Source organism: Phytophthora sojae, assembly GCF_000149755.1.
Source record: "Phytophthora sojae unplaced genomic scaffold PHYSOscaffold_1, whole genome shotgun sequence".
Classification (NCBI taxonomy): domain Eukaryota; phylum Oomycota; class Peronosporomycetes; order Peronosporales; family Peronosporaceae; genus Phytophthora; species Phytophthora sojae.
In genome coordinates, this window is record NW_009258115.1 from 36,772 (window position 1) to 55,526 (window position 18,755).

General features: G+C 55.7%; 5 protein-coding genes across 5 annotated transcripts; 3 read left to right on the top strand and 2 right to left on the bottom strand.

Moving 5' to 3' along the window:
- Positions 1 to 1,767: 1,767 nt before the first annotated feature.
- PHYSODRAFT_308305 (hypothetical protein) lies at positions 1,768 to 4,413 on the top strand (the record flags this gene model as incomplete). The annotated part of the gene is made up of 1 exon (XM_009515484.1): positions 1,768 to 4,413. One exon carries the CDS (start codon positions 1,768 to 1,770, stop codon positions 4,411 to 4,413), a length of 2,646 nt encoding a protein of 881 aa, XP_009513779.1.
- Positions 4,414 to 4,769: 356 nt separating this feature from the next.
- Positions 4,770 to 12,185, top strand: PHYSODRAFT_474552 (hypothetical protein; the record flags this gene model as incomplete). Its single annotated transcript, XM_009515485.1, has 2 exons — positions 4,770 to 6,319; positions 6,797 to 12,185. 2 exons carry the CDS (start codon positions 4,770 to 4,772, stop codon positions 12,183 to 12,185), a joined length of 6,939 nt encoding a protein of 2,312 aa, XP_009513780.1.
- Positions 12,186 to 12,332: 147 nt separating this feature from the next.
- Positions 12,333 to 14,327, bottom strand: PHYSODRAFT_320441 (hypothetical protein; the record flags this gene model as incomplete). The annotated part of the gene is made up of 3 exons (XM_009515486.1): positions 12,333 to 12,532; positions 12,770 to 13,627; positions 13,712 to 14,327. 3 exons carry the CDS (start codon positions 14,325 to 14,327, stop codon positions 12,333 to 12,335), a joined length of 1,674 nt encoding a protein of 557 aa, XP_009513781.1.
- A 309-nt stretch (positions 14,328 to 14,636) lies between these two features.
- On the bottom strand, positions 14,637 to 16,130 carry PHYSODRAFT_308307 (hypothetical protein; the record flags this gene model as incomplete). The annotated part of the gene is made up of 1 exon (XM_009515487.1): positions 14,637 to 16,130. One exon carries the CDS (start codon positions 16,128 to 16,130, stop codon positions 14,637 to 14,639), a length of 1,494 nt encoding a protein of 497 aa, XP_009513782.1.
- A 169-nt stretch (positions 16,131 to 16,299) lies between these two features.
- PHYSODRAFT_320443 (hypothetical protein) lies at positions 16,300 to 17,880 on the top strand (the record flags this gene model as incomplete). The annotated part of the gene is made up of 1 exon (XM_009515488.1): positions 16,300 to 17,880. The coding sequence occupies one exon, from the start codon at positions 16,300 to 16,302 to the stop codon at positions 17,878 to 17,880; it is 1,581 nt and encodes a 526-aa protein (XP_009513783.1).
- Positions 17,881 to 18,755: the final 875 nt, after the last annotated feature.

Consider the following 18,755-nt stretch of genomic DNA (forward strand, 5'->3'; position numbering starts at 1 on the left):
TTTTGTAGGGAGGCATGGCATGCTGCGACGTTAGCACTGCCTACGAGCATGTTGCCAGCTACCTTGAGGCTTGGCTCTAGCATGCATCAAATGCTCCTTGAAGTCGTTGAAGTGTGTACGCTAATGCATCTTCTGGGCAAAGATACAGTCGGTATATCGTTGCCTCGAGTCTTGACGTTTGTCTTTCAAGCGGATCGATTGACGAGGCCACGGCTGGCAAACTCAGCTGGGTCAATTCATATCGCATGACCAGGATTTCTCCAAAATTCATTCGTGCTCAATTGGCGCGGCGAAGGCGCTCTTCTATAATAGTGGCGACCAGCTAGCAGCGCTACATGGATGTATAGCATGCACTGTACGCTATTATATCGGCCCGCTGGCCTGCTGCAGCACTTCCGCCCTCGCAACGGGGGACTGGTCGCCATGTCGAAGGGATTCTAAAACAATTGGGTCCAGGAACAGCATATACCCAAAATATGTAGTACAAAGTAATACTTTTGCCGTTAGTGACATTAATAAATAAAATTTCAATTTACTATTACTACCTCGAATACTATATTCTACCGTACTTATAATGATTTGCTGATTACTGTAGTAGTAGTAGTTTTATAGAGTGGTACTAATGGTAATATCGTCCGATATCACCAAACCACGTTTTCCGACGCGAATCAGAGCCTAAGAAAATTGCACAGCATGTCAACTCGGTTATTGGTACCTAGGTCCTTGCTGCTATTTATCCACTTTTTGATTTACCAAGTCTACTTCATCCAATGATAGCGCTTCCCTACAATCAAAGCGTATGCAAAACACATAAGTAATCTGGTGCGCTGCTTTGTGGCTCTAAAAACAACTTTTTGTGTTGCTGACGTCTCACAAAAAGGTATCTGGCTACTGCAAAACTGGGCGCAATTGGCTAAAACAGGGGAGGGAGGTGCCGCGTCTGACAAATTAGAGCTCAGGTCGCGGAGCAGTGGTCAGGGAGGGTACTCGGGACTCAAAAAGTCTAGGTTCCACATCTTATACTGTCTTTTTAAGGAGGCATGACTTACGCTACACGTAACAGCCTGCTTCAGAACGGTATTCAATACCACCAAAGGGAGGTTATTTGAAAATTAACGAGTTACAATCGAGCTCAAATTAAACACAAAGATTTACGAACAAGGAACAATAATTATATTACTCATTTGACTAGAGTTCAACCTGAATTTGAATTTGTTGGGGTTTAGACTGCTATCTACTCCTGATGCTGCGCGCTGCTGCAGCCTCGTCTACGGAATACACGTTATGAGGACATGATCCACGGTAATAGCCCATCCGATTGTGCTTCATGAGTCGCCCTGAAATATCGCTACCTAAAGAATAATGGGATTTTCACGTTTCTCCTAGATTTCCTATTTCTAATATCCCATGAAAAAACGAATGATTTATAATACTCAAACAATGATCTCTAAAGGCGCTCGGCTCATTATTTTAGCCAGCTACAGGGTAAGTAAGTACTGTATATTGTGTCGGACGTTGTCTCAACCTGCATTGGGGGAAGTTTGCCCCATCTTCAAATCCGCTTAAGGTGATCTGGACACTACTAATGTATCACTCGTAAATTAGTATTATACAAATTTGCAGTTGTACTACTGTAGTATTTAACTACTATTCTGGCGAATACAAAGACACGAAGACGACTTCCGTCGATCCAGCTTCGTGTTTCCGCTCATTGCTGTAGTTTCCCTCGCGCCTGGAGCCCCTTCTGGTCAGTGTCTTCCGGTCCCGATGGCCGAGCCGTCCACCCCGTCGGGCCGCCACCGCATTCGCGGATTTCTGAGCAGCCGCAAGCGCAAGTCCCGCCACTCGCACGTCGCCGACGTGCCCCGCACCAGCGCCAGCGCCAGCGCTAGCATCACCAGCAGCCTCACGTCCGAGCCGGCGTCGCCCGTGCCCATCGCCATGGAGGGCTCGCTCAAGAAGCGCCTGGCCAAGATGCCGGTCATGCACGACCGCTACTGCGTGGCCACGTGGGAGCTGGACGCCGACGACCACAAGTGCGTGATGCTGCGCAGCTACAAGAGCCGCCGCGCGTACGACGCGCACCCGGAGAAGCCCTCGAGCGTGCACCAGATCAAGTGCATCAGCGACTGGGACGGCAAGACGGGCTTCCACCGCTACCAGCACGCCTTCACCATGGAGACGCGCGACAAGAAGCTCTTCCAGTGCGTGGCGCCCTCGGCCGCCGACAAGGACAAGTGGCTCGAGCTCATGGCCATCCAGTCGGCCTTCCAAGGCGGCCGCGACATGCGTCTGGGCAGCGTCGGCAGCCTCGTGCCGCTGCGCCGCACGCAGAGCGTCGAGTCGGCTGTGGACGAGAACGGCAAGCCGCGCGCGTATACGGGCGCCTCGAGCGGCAAGCCCCGCGGCGAGAGCGACGTGAACGCGGACCACTCCACGGACTCGGAGGACCAGGGCCGCTTCCCGGGCCACGACGGCCTGTTCAGGACCGAGTCGGACGCGTCTGCGGCCTCGCTGGAGCTGCCGAACGGCGACAAGAGCGAGCCTGCGGACTGGGGGCTCTACGGAGAGGCCAGCGGAGAGGCCACCACGTCCAAGTACGAAGTGCAGGACAACGCCAAGCCCGTTCTGCTGGACAAGGAGCTGCTGGACGCGCGTGGAGAGACCAAGACGCTCGCCACCGACTCGTACTTGTTCGAAGAGGGAGGCGCCAGCAGGTTCGGCGCTGTGGTCGTCAAGGGAGCGCCTGGAAGTGACGAGGACGAGGACGCCGAGTTCGTGGACGAGGAGTTCGCGGCCCGCGAGGCCCGCAAGGAGAACGAGAAGAACATGAAGCGCCGCGCGCAGAAGCTCGAGTCCAACCGCGACCTGTACGCCGAGATGGCGGCCGCGAGACTCGCGACCATGCGCAAGGATGCGCGCCACCCGAAGAAGAGCCGCAGTCACAGCCACAGCCGTCCGTCCGCTGGGAGTGATGAGAGCGACGAGGAACAGCATGACGAAGACGAGTCCATGGTGATGGAAGGCGATGTTGATGTCGAGGGCATCGCGGAGCTCGAGGAGATGCACCAGCGTCGCAGCAGCCGCAGCCGTCGCAGCTCCAAGAGCCACAAGAAGAGCTTCGTCAGCAACAGCGAGAACACCAACAGCATCAATGGCGGATACGCCAGTGGCGAGGATGAAGAAGAGGAGGAGGAAGAAGAGGTTGAGGGGGAGCAGGCACCCATCCCAGTGGTTGTTGCGACTGATATGACTGAGGCGGAGAGTGCAGAGGCCGAGGAGCTCCGCCTGCTCAAGAAGAAGTACCGTGCCGAGCGTCGTGCCAAGAAACGTCTGCTAAAGGAGAAGGAGGAAGAGGAGCGGACTGCTCTCGAGGCCGCTGAGCTTGCTCGGGCCCACCGCGAAGAGCAGCGTGCTCGTGAAGAGGCCAAGGCCCGTGAAGAGCAGGAGAAGCGCGACAAGAAGGAGCGCCGCGAGATGAAGGAGAAACTGAAGCGCGAGAAGGCCAAACAGCGACAGGCAGAGGCCGAGCTGCGGAAGCTGGTAGAGCTCAAGCAGGCCGAGGAGGAGCGTCGGGAGCGTGAGCGCAAGGAGAAGAAGGAAAGGAAGGAGAAGAAGAAAACCAAGAAGAAAGAGAAGTACACGTCGCCTGCGGAGCGTATCCAGAAGAAAGAGGAGCGCGACGCCGAGCGTGCTGCAGCAGCTGCTGCAGAGGTTGAAGCTATAGCCGAGGTCTCGAATGCACTGGTCGTCGTGGAGACGCCGCCGGAGCCGCAACCAGCTCAACAGCCTGTCGCGGCACCAGAGCCAGCTCAGCAGCCGCCTGCGGCTCCGGAGCCCGCGCCGGTGTCGGCGCCCAAGTCTGCCTCTTCGTCCGTCCAGACTGAAGCTCTCCCGGCCATCGAGCAGATCGCTGCCCCTGCTCCTGTGGTGGGCCCTGCCGTGGCTGTCGCTGCTGCTGTCGCCCCTGCTTCTGCACCAAACAGCCAGGGAGCAGCAGGTCAACCGCACGTCATGCCGATGTACCAGGTCGTGCCGCCTCCGTTCGTGCCGTCGTACCCGGCAGGCCCGCAGAGCATGCCTGCCTACGGTCTAGCAGCCACGTTTGGTGCGTACCCTCCGATGTACCCAGCTCCATACAGCTATGGCGCGCCCGTGGGGCCGCAGCCTAGCTTTATGCGTCCGAACATGGGGTTCGTGGCCGGGCTAAGTGTCCGTAAGGCTGCAGGACCTGAACCGGCACCTTCAAGCCAGGAAGAGCCCATGATCGGTCCGCAACTCCCGACCCCGGAAGAGCGCGCTGCCGCCTCCTCGTCAGGCAAAAGCGCGCCTCCTTCCCCTCCCCCTCCTCCGCCCTCTTTTGGCGCAAAGTTGACAAACCTGCCGGAGCTGCCGGACGTGGTCGAGTTTTAAGATGTGATGTTGCTCTTGCGAGAGCATGGTTTAACTTAAGTTTGAAAACATTTTGCCTCACTGAACTGTGCTCGTTACCTTTATTCAGGTCTTTAGCAGACACACACCATCGCGAGAAAGCAGGTCTTGAGGTGCGTGCACTTGTTTTAGTCGCGTGGCGATTAACCAAAGGTACTCGCTAGAGCTGGCGAGGTGAGGTGAGTCGAGGTGGTCGTTTCGTGACGATTTCCCCTATAAATACTGTTGTCGCCGAATAGCACGCTGCTGCGCTGATGGCAGAGCGGAGTAACGAGCCTTGCACGCGGCCTGCAGCGTAAATCGGCCGAGTACTTCACCCACTTGGCCCCACCCAAGGCATGCGCGTGGTGCCGGCTCCGTCGATCTCATGGCCGTCCAGTCGCAGTCGCCGGCGGTCTTCGGTATCCCGGGTGCCAAGCAAAATGGCAATGCTGCTACGCCAGCGTGGCCGCACGGGCTCTTCCGAGTTCCTCATGTCCGAGAATCACAACGCGTTCGACCCCAGCTCCCGGTTTATCCGGACATGTCAGCAGATCCGACTCGCAGCAATTCTCTTCGAGCTCGCAGCCATCCCGTTCCTAGCAGCATTTCACCCCAAAGCCACGCGGTCGCAACTTGCCGTCGTGTACGTGTGTGAACTTCTATTTTGTGCAGATATCTACGTGCAACTCAACACAGGCTACTACGAGAATGGCAATGTATTACGCGACGCCCGAAAGGCGCGACGAAAGTATCTCTCGTCACCAGCGTTCCTGGCAGATTTACTTGCACTGGCCCCACTTTCTGTGGTATTACCTAGCAGCACGACCGGATCGCGCTCGATAGCGCTGCTGGAGATGCACAAACTTGTGCGGGTGTGGCGTCTACCCGCCCTCGCTTCGAATCTTGATGACCTGTACGCAAGGCATTTTGCCGCGCTCAAGCTTACCAAGGTACTCGGGTTTACGCTGCTGTTGACGCACTTCGTAGCTTGTGGACGTTTTAGCTTTGGCTACGATCACCCAGCGCCAGGCGGGGAAACGAATCACTGGCTACCTCACGCCCCGCAAGACGGACACCACACTGCACGAAGACAGTATCTGATGTCGCTGTTTTGGGCGTTTGGACTTCTCACGGGAGGCTTCGAGGGCGAGCTTCCTCGCTACAACGCTGAGTTCGCTTTCACGATTGTGGTCGGGCTTTGTGGGTTTACACTGTTCACGGCACTATGCGCAACGTTCTTCCTGCTATCCAAGTGCGAAGATGGCGACGCAGAGCTGGCCGAGGCGCGCGTGCACCAGTTTCAGCACATTTTGGCCTTCCATCGGGTCCCCATTCAACTGCAGGCACAAGCTGTGGACTACCTTCAGAGATATCACACACAAGCTGAAGCTAATGACCGAGAAGCTGCGCGCCGCCTTTGTCCTTCAATCTCGGTGGATATCCAAGTCGAGCTTCTCGAAGCCACTGTCGCCTTGGTGCCGGTGTTTGCCGGGTGTGACTCCATCTTCATTCGTGCTGTGACCCGATTACTTGAGCTGATTGCACTGCCGGCACGGGTTGCGCTCTTTCGCGCTGGAGATCACGGAAATGCCATGTACATTGTTCACACAGGCGTGTTACACACCGTTGTCGGTGGGGTGAAAGTGCGCGAGCTGCGCAAAGGATCCTTCGTGGGTGAGGTTGCTGTGTTCGCTCGACAACCGCGCACTGCTACAGTCATCACGGCTACGTATTGTACGCTGTATCGACTTTCACGTGCCGACGCCGACAAACTTCTCGAGGGATACCCGCAATACGCCAAAGTAATTAACCACACCGTCGCCGAGATGCTTCACAAAAGCAGCACTGTGGAGATGCCGCCACCTCCCGCTGATAATGCACAAGGCGAACAAGAACCAAAGCCAAAGTTGGTTCTGTCATTTGTCCAGCTCGTTCGACTCAAACAACTTCTCCATGCACGCGCTCATGCGAGGAAAGGTAGTAGGCGAAAGGTGTTGGATGACCCCACGAAAGCTGATGATCTCACGAAGACCCCAACCCAAGACGTTGCAGAAGATAACTCTCTGCAACCTCAAGATGCTATGCCAACGACTGTCATCACCCCCCGACCTCCTTTTCAACCACTTCTTGGAGCCCGCACCACTCCTGAAAGCTCGATGGCGCCTCGGCGCTCCTTACCAGTGCCGCCACATCGTAAGACTTCGCACAACGACAGTTTTCACAGTGACAGCGTGCTATCGTCACGGAAACTACTGAAAGGCGTGACTTCCATCAAGATCTTCCCCATTATCCCCCAAGGCAAGGCAGGACTTGGTACAGCTACGACAGAACAGGCGCCCGCGGGGAACCGACGGACGTCATTTCTTGCCTCCGGAATAAACAGATTGACCATGTTTCGCGACAACTTTTTCCATGACAACGAGGTGAAGCCAGCCGATGCCATCCATGGTTACTATGAACAGTTTGCTCATCTCGCGGGATCTTCAGCACCACGTCGTCGCTGGTGGCATCGTTTCCTCATGGGCCGTGGTGTAGATGCCGAGTCGAGTTGGAGAATGTTATGGATTGCTGTCGTTGCTGCCGTGACTTGTTACAACTGGGTGATGATTCCTTTGCTTCTGTCATTTTCCGCCTTGGACGACTTGTGGACGAGCTGGTTCCTTATCGCGCTAAATATTGTGACAGATTTCGTGCTCTGGGTCAACATCTACGGAAGTTTGCACTTGTCCTTCTCCGTCAACTCTGAGAAGATCTTGGAGCCCACGCGGACAGCTGAACGATATCTGTCAAGCGGGAGATTCTTCCTCGATTTATGCTGCTCGTGGCCCTACTGGATCTTTGTACCAGCGAAGTTCACACACCCAGCGCTTCGGCTGCCTAGACTAATTGGAGGCTATCGATTGCGTGGATATGCTAGCGAGGTGGAAGCGTACTTCCGGCTAACTAGTCGTCACAAGCTCATGATGCTCGGGGTTTTGTTCTTGATGCTGTACCATATCGTTGCCTGTTTGTACTTTAGCACGACGTATCTCGACAGCTTCAGCACAGGCGAGAACCAGTGGTTGCCATCGGAAGACGTGTACATTGAGCGACTAAATACTACCCACTTCGTAACGATCTCTGGCATTGCCCTTGCTTCCGACAGTACTCGAGTTCAAGAAATACGAGCAGAGCAATATTTTCGATCACTGTATTATGCTGCAAACGTGCTGGCTGCGGTCGGGCGAATGGTCGAGCCTGCCAGCGATACAGAATATGGAGCCGCATTGATCTTTATGCTGAGTGGGTTTTTCATCACCGCTATTGTCGTGGATCATGTTCAAAAAGGTTTTACGGCGTCAGCGCTGGAGCAAAAAGAGTTTTTCGCGGCGCGCGCGCGCTTCCAGCGCTTTCTCAAGCGCCAGAACGCCCCGCTTTCTATTCATTTACGCGTGAATTCTTTCTTGGACTTCTGGTGGTCTGCTCATCGCGGTGCTATCATTGATGAACTGCTCGAGGATCTCCCAGGCGCCATCAAACGCGATGTTGTGCGCAGCATTTGCACACCAGCGATGGACTCGTTGGAAATGCTGTGCAGCAATACGACCAGCCCTGAGAGCGATGGTGCTACTACACCGATGCAGGAGTCGGCAGGACCGACAGTCCTCGAGCAGCTGGAAGAAATTTTCCTGGATAATATCAAGTTTGTGCTTTATGGGCAGGGAGAGATCATCTACCGTCGCGGGGACTACGCCAGCGGACTCTTTTTCCTGCTGGAAGGCAAGGTGTCCATAACGCTGGATGGGGAAGTCCCTCGGCATGTCCCGCTTGGTGGCTTTTTCGGGACGGCAGCACTTCAATCGACTGGTGCTCGCGACAGACGTGAAAGTCGACGGCGCTCAAGTGTAAGGTCGACTACCGGTGTGGGGTATGCAGAGCGTGTGACTGCCGTTAGCGGCTGCATCGTGGTGTATATATCGCGTGAACATCTACACGCGATGCACTGCGTGTTGCCGACATTACCCGAATGTTTGCGCAAGTTGGAGCAACGACTTCACGACTCGCGCGTTGCACGCTCGGCGGATCTGAGGGCATTCCAGCCGCGAGTCGCGCTTGGTTTGAACAACCCAACCATGCGCCGAGCACTTCGACGCAAACAATTGACGGGCTTTGTGGAGTTGCTGGCGAAGAATCTGGAGTGGTGGCAGCGAGGCACAGCTGTAGACCCGGACTGGCCGTTCGTGGGGATATGGGAGGCCACAATGCTAATGGCGTCAACTCTACAAGGAACGTTGGTCATGTTTTACATTTGCTTCGGGGTGAATGAGACCACGCACGGTCGCGCCTTTGCCGATGGAGTAATGATCGCGCTTGAGCTGCTATTCGTCCTGGATGCGTATCTCCACCTGCGCTTGGGGTTCTATGAATACGGTAACAAGGTGATGGATCTCGTCGTGATTCAGCGCCGCTACTTGCGCTCGGTCTACTTCGCTATCGATATGGCTGCTCTCGTCCCGTTGTTTATCCTCAACTGGACTCTAACATCAACGCGTTTGGAGGTACTCAACATCAACAAGATGCTCCGATACTTCAAGGGCTCAAGCCAGTTCCGTACACTGGAGACGAAGTACGTGAAGCTCACGACGGAGCTTCGGCTCCTCAAGCTCGTCTACTATTCCTTTCTCGCCTCGCACATGTTCGGGTGTATCTGGTTTGATTTCGCAGCCCACAAGTCTGGAGTTCATATTGTTATGAGCGGTGGAGACGATTGGTCGCCAAGCTTCGGAGCTACACTGTGGGGCCCTTACAAGTCATTGGAGTCAGGCGCGCGTGGGCTCCAATACCTAGCATCCACTTTTTGGGCCTATGGTTTGATGTCCAATTCGAGCCAAGGTGAGCTGCCGAAGACGGTGGGGGAGTGCATCTTCAGTGTGATCGTGATGACGACGGGGTTCTTCCTCTTCGCATACGTCGTTGGTCACATCTCCGACGTGATTGAGCTGCAAGACTCGGAGAACCGCCATTTCGTGGCCAAGTTGAGTTCTTTACGCCAGCTCCTGCGCCACTTTGACTTGCCACCGCGCGTTGAAGAGAAGTTCAAGAAGTATTTCTTCTTCAAACGCTTCCACTCTATCACGCAGGAGCACGTGCTTGAACGCGTTCTTCCCCCGTCACTGGTTGTCGATATGCGCATGTTCCAGCTGCAGCCCATGATCGTCAAGGTGGCGTTCCTCGTCGGCATGGAGGATTCAGTCACGCGCATGCTCATATCTCTCTTCACCCAAGTGCTGTATGTCAAGGACGAGTTCATCTGCCATTTCGGTGAAGAAGGAAGCGAAATGTTTTTCATCTACACTGGTGTATTAGACATTTACATCCCATTGCTACCGCATGCAGGTGGCAACGGGGCGGGTGGTCGCACTGTCGCCTTCCCAACCGCTCCTTCTGGCGCTCGAGTTAGCCTCAGCGGATTGCGGAAAGTGAATGAGATCACGGCCGGAAGCTACTTCGGAGAGGCGGCCCTATTCACGAATACTCCGCGTAATGCGTACGTGAAAGCCAACACGTCATGCATCCTCTACAAGCTGTCGCGCCATTCATTGGAGTTGGTGTTCGTACGCTACCCTGAATGGCAGCAAAAGGTATTGCGAATTGTCAAGATTCAGCAGCAGCAACAACGATTGCAACGTCTTGCCTACGAGGCGCAAGCTCCCGATGGTGGGCCCGCTAATCGTCGCCGTGGACTCCGGCGAACCGCGTCACGTATGGACCTGGTCAATGCTCGGGCGGAGAACATTGAGCAGCTCCTTCTGAGTCACCGAAAGGGGCCAAACTCGACAGAGGACGCCCCTCGCCGGTTAAAGACTTGGATTATCCAGCAGTGGCGAAAGCTCCGGGCAGCGAAGTTGGTCCTACGCTGGGTGGTTCCAGCGTTGCGTTCGCTACAGGAAATAGCGAAGCAGCTCGCACATGGCGCAGAGATTCAGAGCCTATTCTACCTTCAGTGGATGAGACTTTTATCTATCTGCACAGTCTACGTGGCTGTGATGATACCTTACCGCCTAACGTACGACTCACTCGACAGGTGGAACGTGATTCCCGTGTGCTTGCGCATTATTGAAGCGCTGTGTGAGGTGGTCTTCTGGGTGGATATCTGGTTTCAATTCCACATGCGAACAAACCAAGCAGCCATGGAGCTGTACGAGCAGGACCAGCTCGTGGGGTACAAGCGCGAACGTTTAGCTCTCGATCTAGCAGCTACGTTCCCGTTAAACCACTTCGCCACAAGCTTTTCGAGTGGACCAAGTCGACTGCTACTTTGTAAATGGCTGCGCCTCAACCGCTGCTTGAAAGTGGTCAACCTCGTGTACTACCGCAATGAGATCACGCGTCGTAGCGTGTCATACGAGGTGAACCGCGCCCAAACGCTCTGGCTGTTGTACCTGCTGGCAATGTTTTGGACTTCGTGTGCTTACTTCGCAGTTTCGATTTACGATGGCTTTGGTACCGAGTGGCAGAACTGGCTGCCGTCGTCTTTGCTGGATTCGGATGACCCATCGCCCGAGTTGCTGATGATGAGACTCTTCCGAGGTTTGTCTTTTGCGGTCACGGCTTTCGTGAAGAAAAGCAGAACATTTGTACCGGCCTCGCAGCTTAACTTTGCGTTCACCATTGTGATCTCATTCGTCGGCCAGCTTATCATGGCCCTCATGATCGCGGAGATGGCCAACGTGTTTTTGCTATACATCGACAACGAGGTCCAGTTTCGCAAGAACCACCTCATTGTTGAACGCTCCTTGGCTCGATGGAAAGTCAGCACGGCGCTGAAGCAGCGCGCTGATAACTTCCTTACGTCGTGGTGGTCTTCGCACGCAGGCGTCGACTACCAGCTTATATTCGAAGACCTACCAGCGAGCGTTCGAACCGAGGGTATCATGGTCATCGCCAAACAACCGCTCAGTTTGTTTATGTATCAAGTGTTTCGACCGCTTATCCGCGGAGGCATTCACGGCGATGGAGACGCTGAGAGTGGAGACGCTAACAAGGGCGAGGAAAAAGCTGAGGACAAGGGTGCGGGTGCTGAAGAGGTTGAAAAGCCGGACTATGGTGTGACGTTCCACATCGCAAACCTCACGTACTCGATAGCGAAGTGCCTTCGCTTCGAAGGATATCCACGAGGAGAAGCAGTCATTGTCGAAGGCAGCGTGTGCAAGGCCATGTACTTTGTGGTTCGAGGCTACCTGTTGTCCAAGAGCGTGTCCAACCCACTCATGTACCCCGCTAACCGCTACAGGGGAGGTGACTATATAGGAGAAATCGGGCTGCTTGGCCACTCCGTGAGCCTCATGACGGTTACAACCATCCGCGCGTGCGACCTGTTCGTACTGAAGTCTGAGCACCTGCTACAAGTGCTTCAGTCGCACCCGTACTTTAGTCTGGTACTTGCAACTGCGCAGCTTGCGGTACAGCAGAAGAAGAGTACGAGTGAGTTCGTTACCGAATGGTTCAGTAGCAACGATGACGACGAAGAGATTGAGAGCAGTGCTAGCAGTGGCGATGACAGCGATGAAGACGAAGAAGAAGACGAAGATGTAGTCGACGAGGCCAACGCAAACGGTGGCATCGTGAGTGAAGACATGAAACTGAGGCGAGGGAGCCAACAGCTAAGGCGGGCGCTGCGAGGAGCATCTCCGGAAGTTATGGAGGCGTGGGAGAACACATTCGAGCTTTTCATGGAGCTACTAGAGCCCAAGGGGAGTATGGGCGTCGCAGAAATCCAAGCTGATTGCTGAGTACTTACTTACTTCGTAATCACTAGAGTAGCAATAAGTTTGTGCAAAATTGAGAATTACTAAGTAGTAATACGGTGGCGTATCTCGGTTAGACGAAAGTTGTGCGAGTGTCGTGTTCAAATAAATAGTTATGGTGGCATTTCTCTCTCAGTCTTCGTCCTCCATCATTCCTTCGAGCCGAATGAGGATCTTGGTCAGGTTGTTGAGCTTGGACTCGAGCCGCTGCTCGGTTTCAAGAAGCCGCTCCTGGAAACTCTCCTGCATATCGAGCAGTCGAAGCAGCAGCTCATTGTCCGGCATAATCAGAGGGGACGAGCTGGACGATGACACTTTGGGCTGAGCAAGACCTGCAGCATCAGCATTGGGCCCACTTTGAGGTGAGGGGTCGATAAATGCGTTCGGGTCAGTACCAACAACGGTCGATGGCCGTGAGGATATCGTTCCGTTCGATAAACGATGCCCGACGCTGTCGGTACGAGCTTTGCTTTGCAGCAACAGTTCTGTAGGCGAAGGTGCAATGGTCACCGCACCTGATCGATGCCTTGGGTGTGTGGACGATGGACGATGGTGGTGGTGGTGGAGACCAACACCAGGCACAACCAATTGGTTCATAATGGCGCGGTTCTGTAGAACTTCGAGATCGTTGCGAAACTTTGCGAGTTCGTCGTCCTCGAGCATACCGCTGTTGTCCGTGTCGTATACGTTAATTACATCGTCGATGTCGAGATGAATTCCCTCCGTGACAGCATGGAAGCGTTCTAGGATGGCTTCAATCTCGTTGCGGCAGATCATGCGTTTCCCTTTGAGGAAGTCCACATTGCTTTTCATGGTTTCGTGCATGACCGATTTCATGACTTTCTGGAAATTGGTACCGATAACCGTGATCGGCAGCGCGAGCACAAGCATGCCCGTCAGAACAGTGCAACATCCGACCACCTTACCCGTCCAAGTCACAGGCGTCATGTCACCATACCCCACAGTTGACATGGTGACGATGCACCACCAAAAAGACGTGGCAATGCCTTGGTATGGGTTTGGATCCACGCATACGCAAGCGTCACTGGTTTCCACCGATGCGACTGCCGCTGCAGCAGAGACGGAATACACCACGTCGGAAGTTTTAGCGTCCCCGTCACACTTGCCCATCCAGCCATCCGCACGACAACCATCGCTTGTATACTCCGCGAAGTAGATGGCAGAAGAGAAAATAATCATCGCGATCGACATTAGGAAGATCAGCATGGTCAGCGGTTTAATACTGATGGAGATAGCCTGCGTGAAAACTTGAATGGCTGATGAGTACCGTGACATCTTCAGGACCCGTGCCACTCGGGTAAGTCTCACGATTCGAATGGCCCCGAGGGATCCAGCATTGTCGAAAGCCAGCAATGACTCCATGTAAAAAGGGAAGACTGCAACAAAGTCTACCCAATTGGAGATGTCTAACAGAGTGACGTATTAAAACGTTGTCAGAACAAACGCGTACGGGTAATAGTAATGATCTTAATGAATAAACAACGGCGTACCTTGGAGGAAGACCAGTTTACTGGGACACACGAGAAAGCGACCAACGAGTTCAAACGAGAAGACACCAGCGCAAATGGCCTCCAGAGCATTAAGCACCGACATGTAGGGGTCGAACACAGCCTCCGTTTCAGCAACAAAGACGAATGTAGACAATATGATGAATCCATAGATGCTCAGCGAGAAGTAGTACGCAGGAGTAGACGACTGAGGGTCCTCGAAGAAGACCCACACCTTGTGCATACAACTCGTGGGCTCTTCGCCATCGTCGGCCTGGGACTCTGAGACAGTCTTAGAACATTGCCGAGTTAGAGTTCCTTTCGTGCCGTTGGACAAGTCGACAGCCGGTAGTTCAGGACTACTGCCCTCCACTGTCGTGACTATAGTGGGTTCCTCTGGTGTCGGTGTTACCGACATCGATCGACGACTGCGTACACTCCGCTGGCTTCGCTGACTCTGCTCCACAGTTTTCATCCTTGAAAACGACGGGAAATGAGATTGAAGGCGGATTTTCCGGGAGCTGTGCAATTCTGACCGGCGTCTGGCCTCGCGCTCGATCACCTTCGACAGCTTCAGAGCTGTTTCTGAAAGCTCCACGGGTCCTGTGGAGTCTCGCATGGCGATTCTGCTCCGATCAATTCCAAGCTGATGGCACTCGTCCAAGTAAACGGCAAAGGCACTGGAGATTGGCGGCCCGAGTGAGTCCAGCACCCCGCACGTAGAACGTGTAGCCCCTTTCACAAGAAAAAGCAATACGTGCCACAGCAGTTAGTCTCCTAAAAATATTCCGATGGTATCGAGGAGCACCACGTTAATATTATTGTGACAGGTGCATTTTGTAGATCCCAGTAGTAGCAAGCCTTTCAGTCTATTCATGAGATGAGCAAAATGATCCCAAAATACGCAGTCACCAACCTAGTTGCAATCTCAGCTAGCGGTAGATTCCTCCTCCGTCTTGGCAACTTCCTTTGTGGCTGGTACCTCTGACGGATTGTTGGCCTGGGCAGCGACTTCAGCTCGCGCTGCCTTGGCCAACTCCCGCCTACCAGCACGGTCGGTACGCTCGGCTTCCTCCTCCTTCTCTTTTTTCCACTCCAAATAGGGCTTAGCCACGTAGTCGAACGGCAACACCTCCATGGTGCGTAGCCACTTCGCATACGTCCGAGTGCGCTCTTCGTGCTTCATAATGTGGTCAAAGATGAAATCGCGCTTGAATAGTTCCACAGCAGCGGCGACTGCAGGCTCCTTCAGGTCCAGCGGCGGGTGGGACGTTTGAATAGACTCGGCCATCTTCAAGTTGTACACCTCGAAGTGCGCTTGCGCCAAGTACAAGCCCACACTAGGCGCCTTGGGCAAGTCCATCTTGGTCAGCTGCATGGCGCGCTCGATTGTCGAGGGGTCCGTAACACCCGACACAATTTCCACAGCGGTGCCGATCATCTTGCGGATGTGGTGCAGCAGGAAGCTCTGGCCGACCACACGCAGCCGCACCCACTCCATGTCGTTCTGCACAAACGGACGTTCGGCCTCAAATGAAATAATGAAGCGCTTCGCCTGAGGGTTGGTCGGCTCCATCTTGGACGTGAAGTTGTGGAAGTTGTGGGTCCCCACGTACTCCTTCAGCGTGGCGTTCAGCTTCTCCAGCGTTTCGTCGCTTAGTCGGAAGGCCTTGTGCGCCTCTAGCGTCGTGTTATCAATCACCACGTTGTCGTCAAAGCCCTCCTCGGAGTCACGCAGGTCCGACGGCCATTGCGCAGTCGCTGCATCTCCCTTCTCCTCCGTCTTCTCCGACTCCTTTATGGCTGCAGCACGCGCTCGCTTGGCGAAGATGAAGGTGGGCGCCAGGTACTCGTAGGTGCGCTGGTCGCACGTCATCTTGGCGTTGAAGTTCTTGGTGACCGTGACCATGTGCATCACGCGGATATCCTCGGGCAGCGCGGCGTTCACCTTGCCGACGAAGGCCGGGATGTCGGCGTCTTCGCCCACGTGCAGCTTGGCGGTCAGCAGCTGGCCCGCCGCGTGCACGCCCTTGTCCGTGCGGGCCGCGCGGCTCCAGCCGATCTTCTGTAGGAAGCCGTAGTTGCTCTCGGCGATGCCGCCGGCCTCGAACAGCGCGCGCTCGAGCTCCGCCTCGATGGTCTTGACGCCCTCGTTCATCTGCATGCCGCTGTAGTTCTTGCCGCAGAAGGCCACCCACAGGCCGTAGCGGCGCTTGGTCGGCAGCGACAGCGCGGGCTTGTCCGCTGCGTCCGTCGGGTGCTGGCGCTGGCGCTGCGCCGCGTAGGAGCCGGGGTGGACGGCGTCTGAGCGCTCGGCGCGGCGGTCCGGACGCGGCTCTGCGTCATCCGGCTGGCCGTCGCGGCGCGCCTGCTTGGTCTTGCGGCGCGCGGCCCAGTGGGTCTTCTTGCGCTTGCCGGCCATGGTGATGATCGTAATGGCTGGAGCGTGAGGTGAACGAGCAAAGTGTACCGCCATCATGGTACGTTGGTGTCGCGCACACCAAACTTATCATTCTGAGGGTCGAAGCGGTCGGACGGAGCAGCTCGATCGCCCATTATCCAAGTCTCCGCATAGCAGACAGTTGAGGTCGATGGTGTCGCTGCGCAGCCTCCAGACGCTGCGTCGTGCGGCCGTGCGCGTGGCCGGCAACCGCCTGGCGCCGCTGCAGACATTGCCGACGCGCGCCTTCTCGCAGGCGCACACCCCCACGCAGAACGTGGATCCCAAGGACATCCTGCGGCCCGAGGTGCCCGTGGACGCCAAGCCGCAGCTGTCGCTGGAGCACGAACTGCCAGGCCTGCCCCAGCTCAAGCCCGCGAGCCAGCTCAAGCCCCCACAGACGGAGATCTCGGTGCTGCCCTCGGGTCTGCGCGTCATCTCGCAGGAGACGTACGGCCAGGCGGCCACGCTCGGCATCTTCATCGACGCCGGCAGCCGCTTCGAGGACGACGACAGCGTGGGCGTGAGCCACCTGCTGGAGCACCTCGGCTTCAAGAGCACCACGTCGCGCTCGCACGCGCAGCTGGTGCATGAGATCGAGGACATCGGCGCCCTCACGACGTCCTCGTGCGGCCGCGAGCAGATCATCTACACGATCGACCTGCTGCGCGACAATGTGGAGAAGGGCCTGGAGCTGCTGGCCGACGCCATCCTCAACGTGGACCTCGTGCCGGAGGAGATGGAGGGCATCAAGGCCATCATGCGCATCCAGACCGAGGACCTCATGGAGAACCCGCCGGCCATGCTGCAGGAGTTCATCCACGCGGCCGCCTACGGAGCCGACACGCCGTTGGGACGCCCGCTGCAGTGCCCGCTAGACAAGATCGACGCGCTCACGGTGGAGAAGGTCAAGAAGTTCCGCGCCGAGCACTTTGTCGCGCAGAAGATGGTTCTTGCCGGATCGGGCGTCGACCACGCGCGACTGGTGAAATTCGCCGAGAAGTTCTTCGCCAACGTCCCCGTTGCGCCGGAGGGTACGCCCATGGCGACGCCCTCGAGCCCCGAGACGCTGGAACCGGTGATCTACAATGGGGGACTGTACCCGCTTTCGAACCCGGAGTCCGAGTTCTCGTACGCGGCGCTGGCGTTCCCCACGGGTGGCTGGCACCACGAGGATCTCGTGCCGATCTGTGTGCTCCACACGCTGCTGGGCGGTGGTGACAGCTTCTCTGCCGGTGGCCCTGGCAAGGGCATGTACTCGCGGTTGTACACGAGCGTGCTGAACCGCTTCTACTGGGTCGAGTCCGCCTTCGCCTTCTCGTCCATCCACGCGGACGTCGGTCTGCTCGGTATCTACGGCGCCTGCCTCCCGTCGCACACCAGCAACCTCGTGGCGCTGTTGTGCAACCAGATGCTGAGCGTCGCTAACCGGCCTGTCGACGCGATCGAGCTCGCGCGTGCCAAGAACCAGCTCAAGTCGTCGGTGCTCATGAACCTCGAATCCCGCATGATCCTGTACGAAGACATTGGTCGTCAGCTGCTCACGTACGGCGAGCGTGAGACGCCCGAGTCTGTGTGCGCCAAGATCGACCAGGTCACGGCTGCAGACATCCAGCGAATTGTGAAGGAGGCCATGCAGAACCCGCCTAGCCTCGTTTACTCCGGAGACATCCCTCGGTTCCCGCAGTACCAGCAGGTCGTTGCTGGCATTAAGGAAGGGCTGAGCGAGTGAGTGTATTCCATATCAGTCAGGTTGCCTGGCGAGGACCCCACCGCCGTATGTAGGCGAGATCACTAATAGCAAGAGGAAGTCGCCGCAACCAAAAGGGAGAAGAAAAGCAATAGAAAAAAGTCAAAAATGGGATTGTATGTGTTGGCGCATTCAGGCTTCTGTTCATGCAATGAAAGTTGGAGTTTACTGAGGTCCAAGTAAGCATCTAGACGTACACTACAGTTGGTTTCTCGGTTTGATGAAAGGAATAGGCAAACGACGCTAAAAAATGTCTAGGAAGTCAACCATGCAAGCTCTGTAAGTCCTGTATATGGAATACCTAACGACGCTTGATTGCAGCTTCCTCCTGCAGCAAACGAAAACCTCGAAGATACTGCTGGCATTGCGCGGCCGTGTCCGCTTGAAGGTCCAAGGTTCGGCAAGGGTGAACGAACACGAGCGAGAAGCAGCGCGCAGGTGCATCAGGGCGCTGGCGAGCGAAGGTTTCCGTGGTCGCGCCTGGCAGCACCTCCACCAGATCGCACGTGTCAACTTTCGCGTCGGCCTTCGGTTGCATCAATGAACCATGTGCAACCGAGGTAGCAGGCGAACGCCACGACAGCCAGTGGCACTGAGCGTCTGAATACACAACACGTTGGTGAGGCACGCCACGCGCTCCGAACTTGGTCACCACAATGCCGTTTTCAAGCTGCTTCTTGAATTGCGCAAGAAACTCTTGGTCCTTGGCTTGAGCTGTGGCACGTGCTCGACTAGCACTCTCCAATTCGTCCACTGCCACCTGCAGTCGGATTTTTTCCGCTCGTTCGTCCTCGCAACGCTGCTCGAGCTCGCGGATCTGGCGCTTTAGATCACTTTGCATGGCTTGGGCTTCCTCC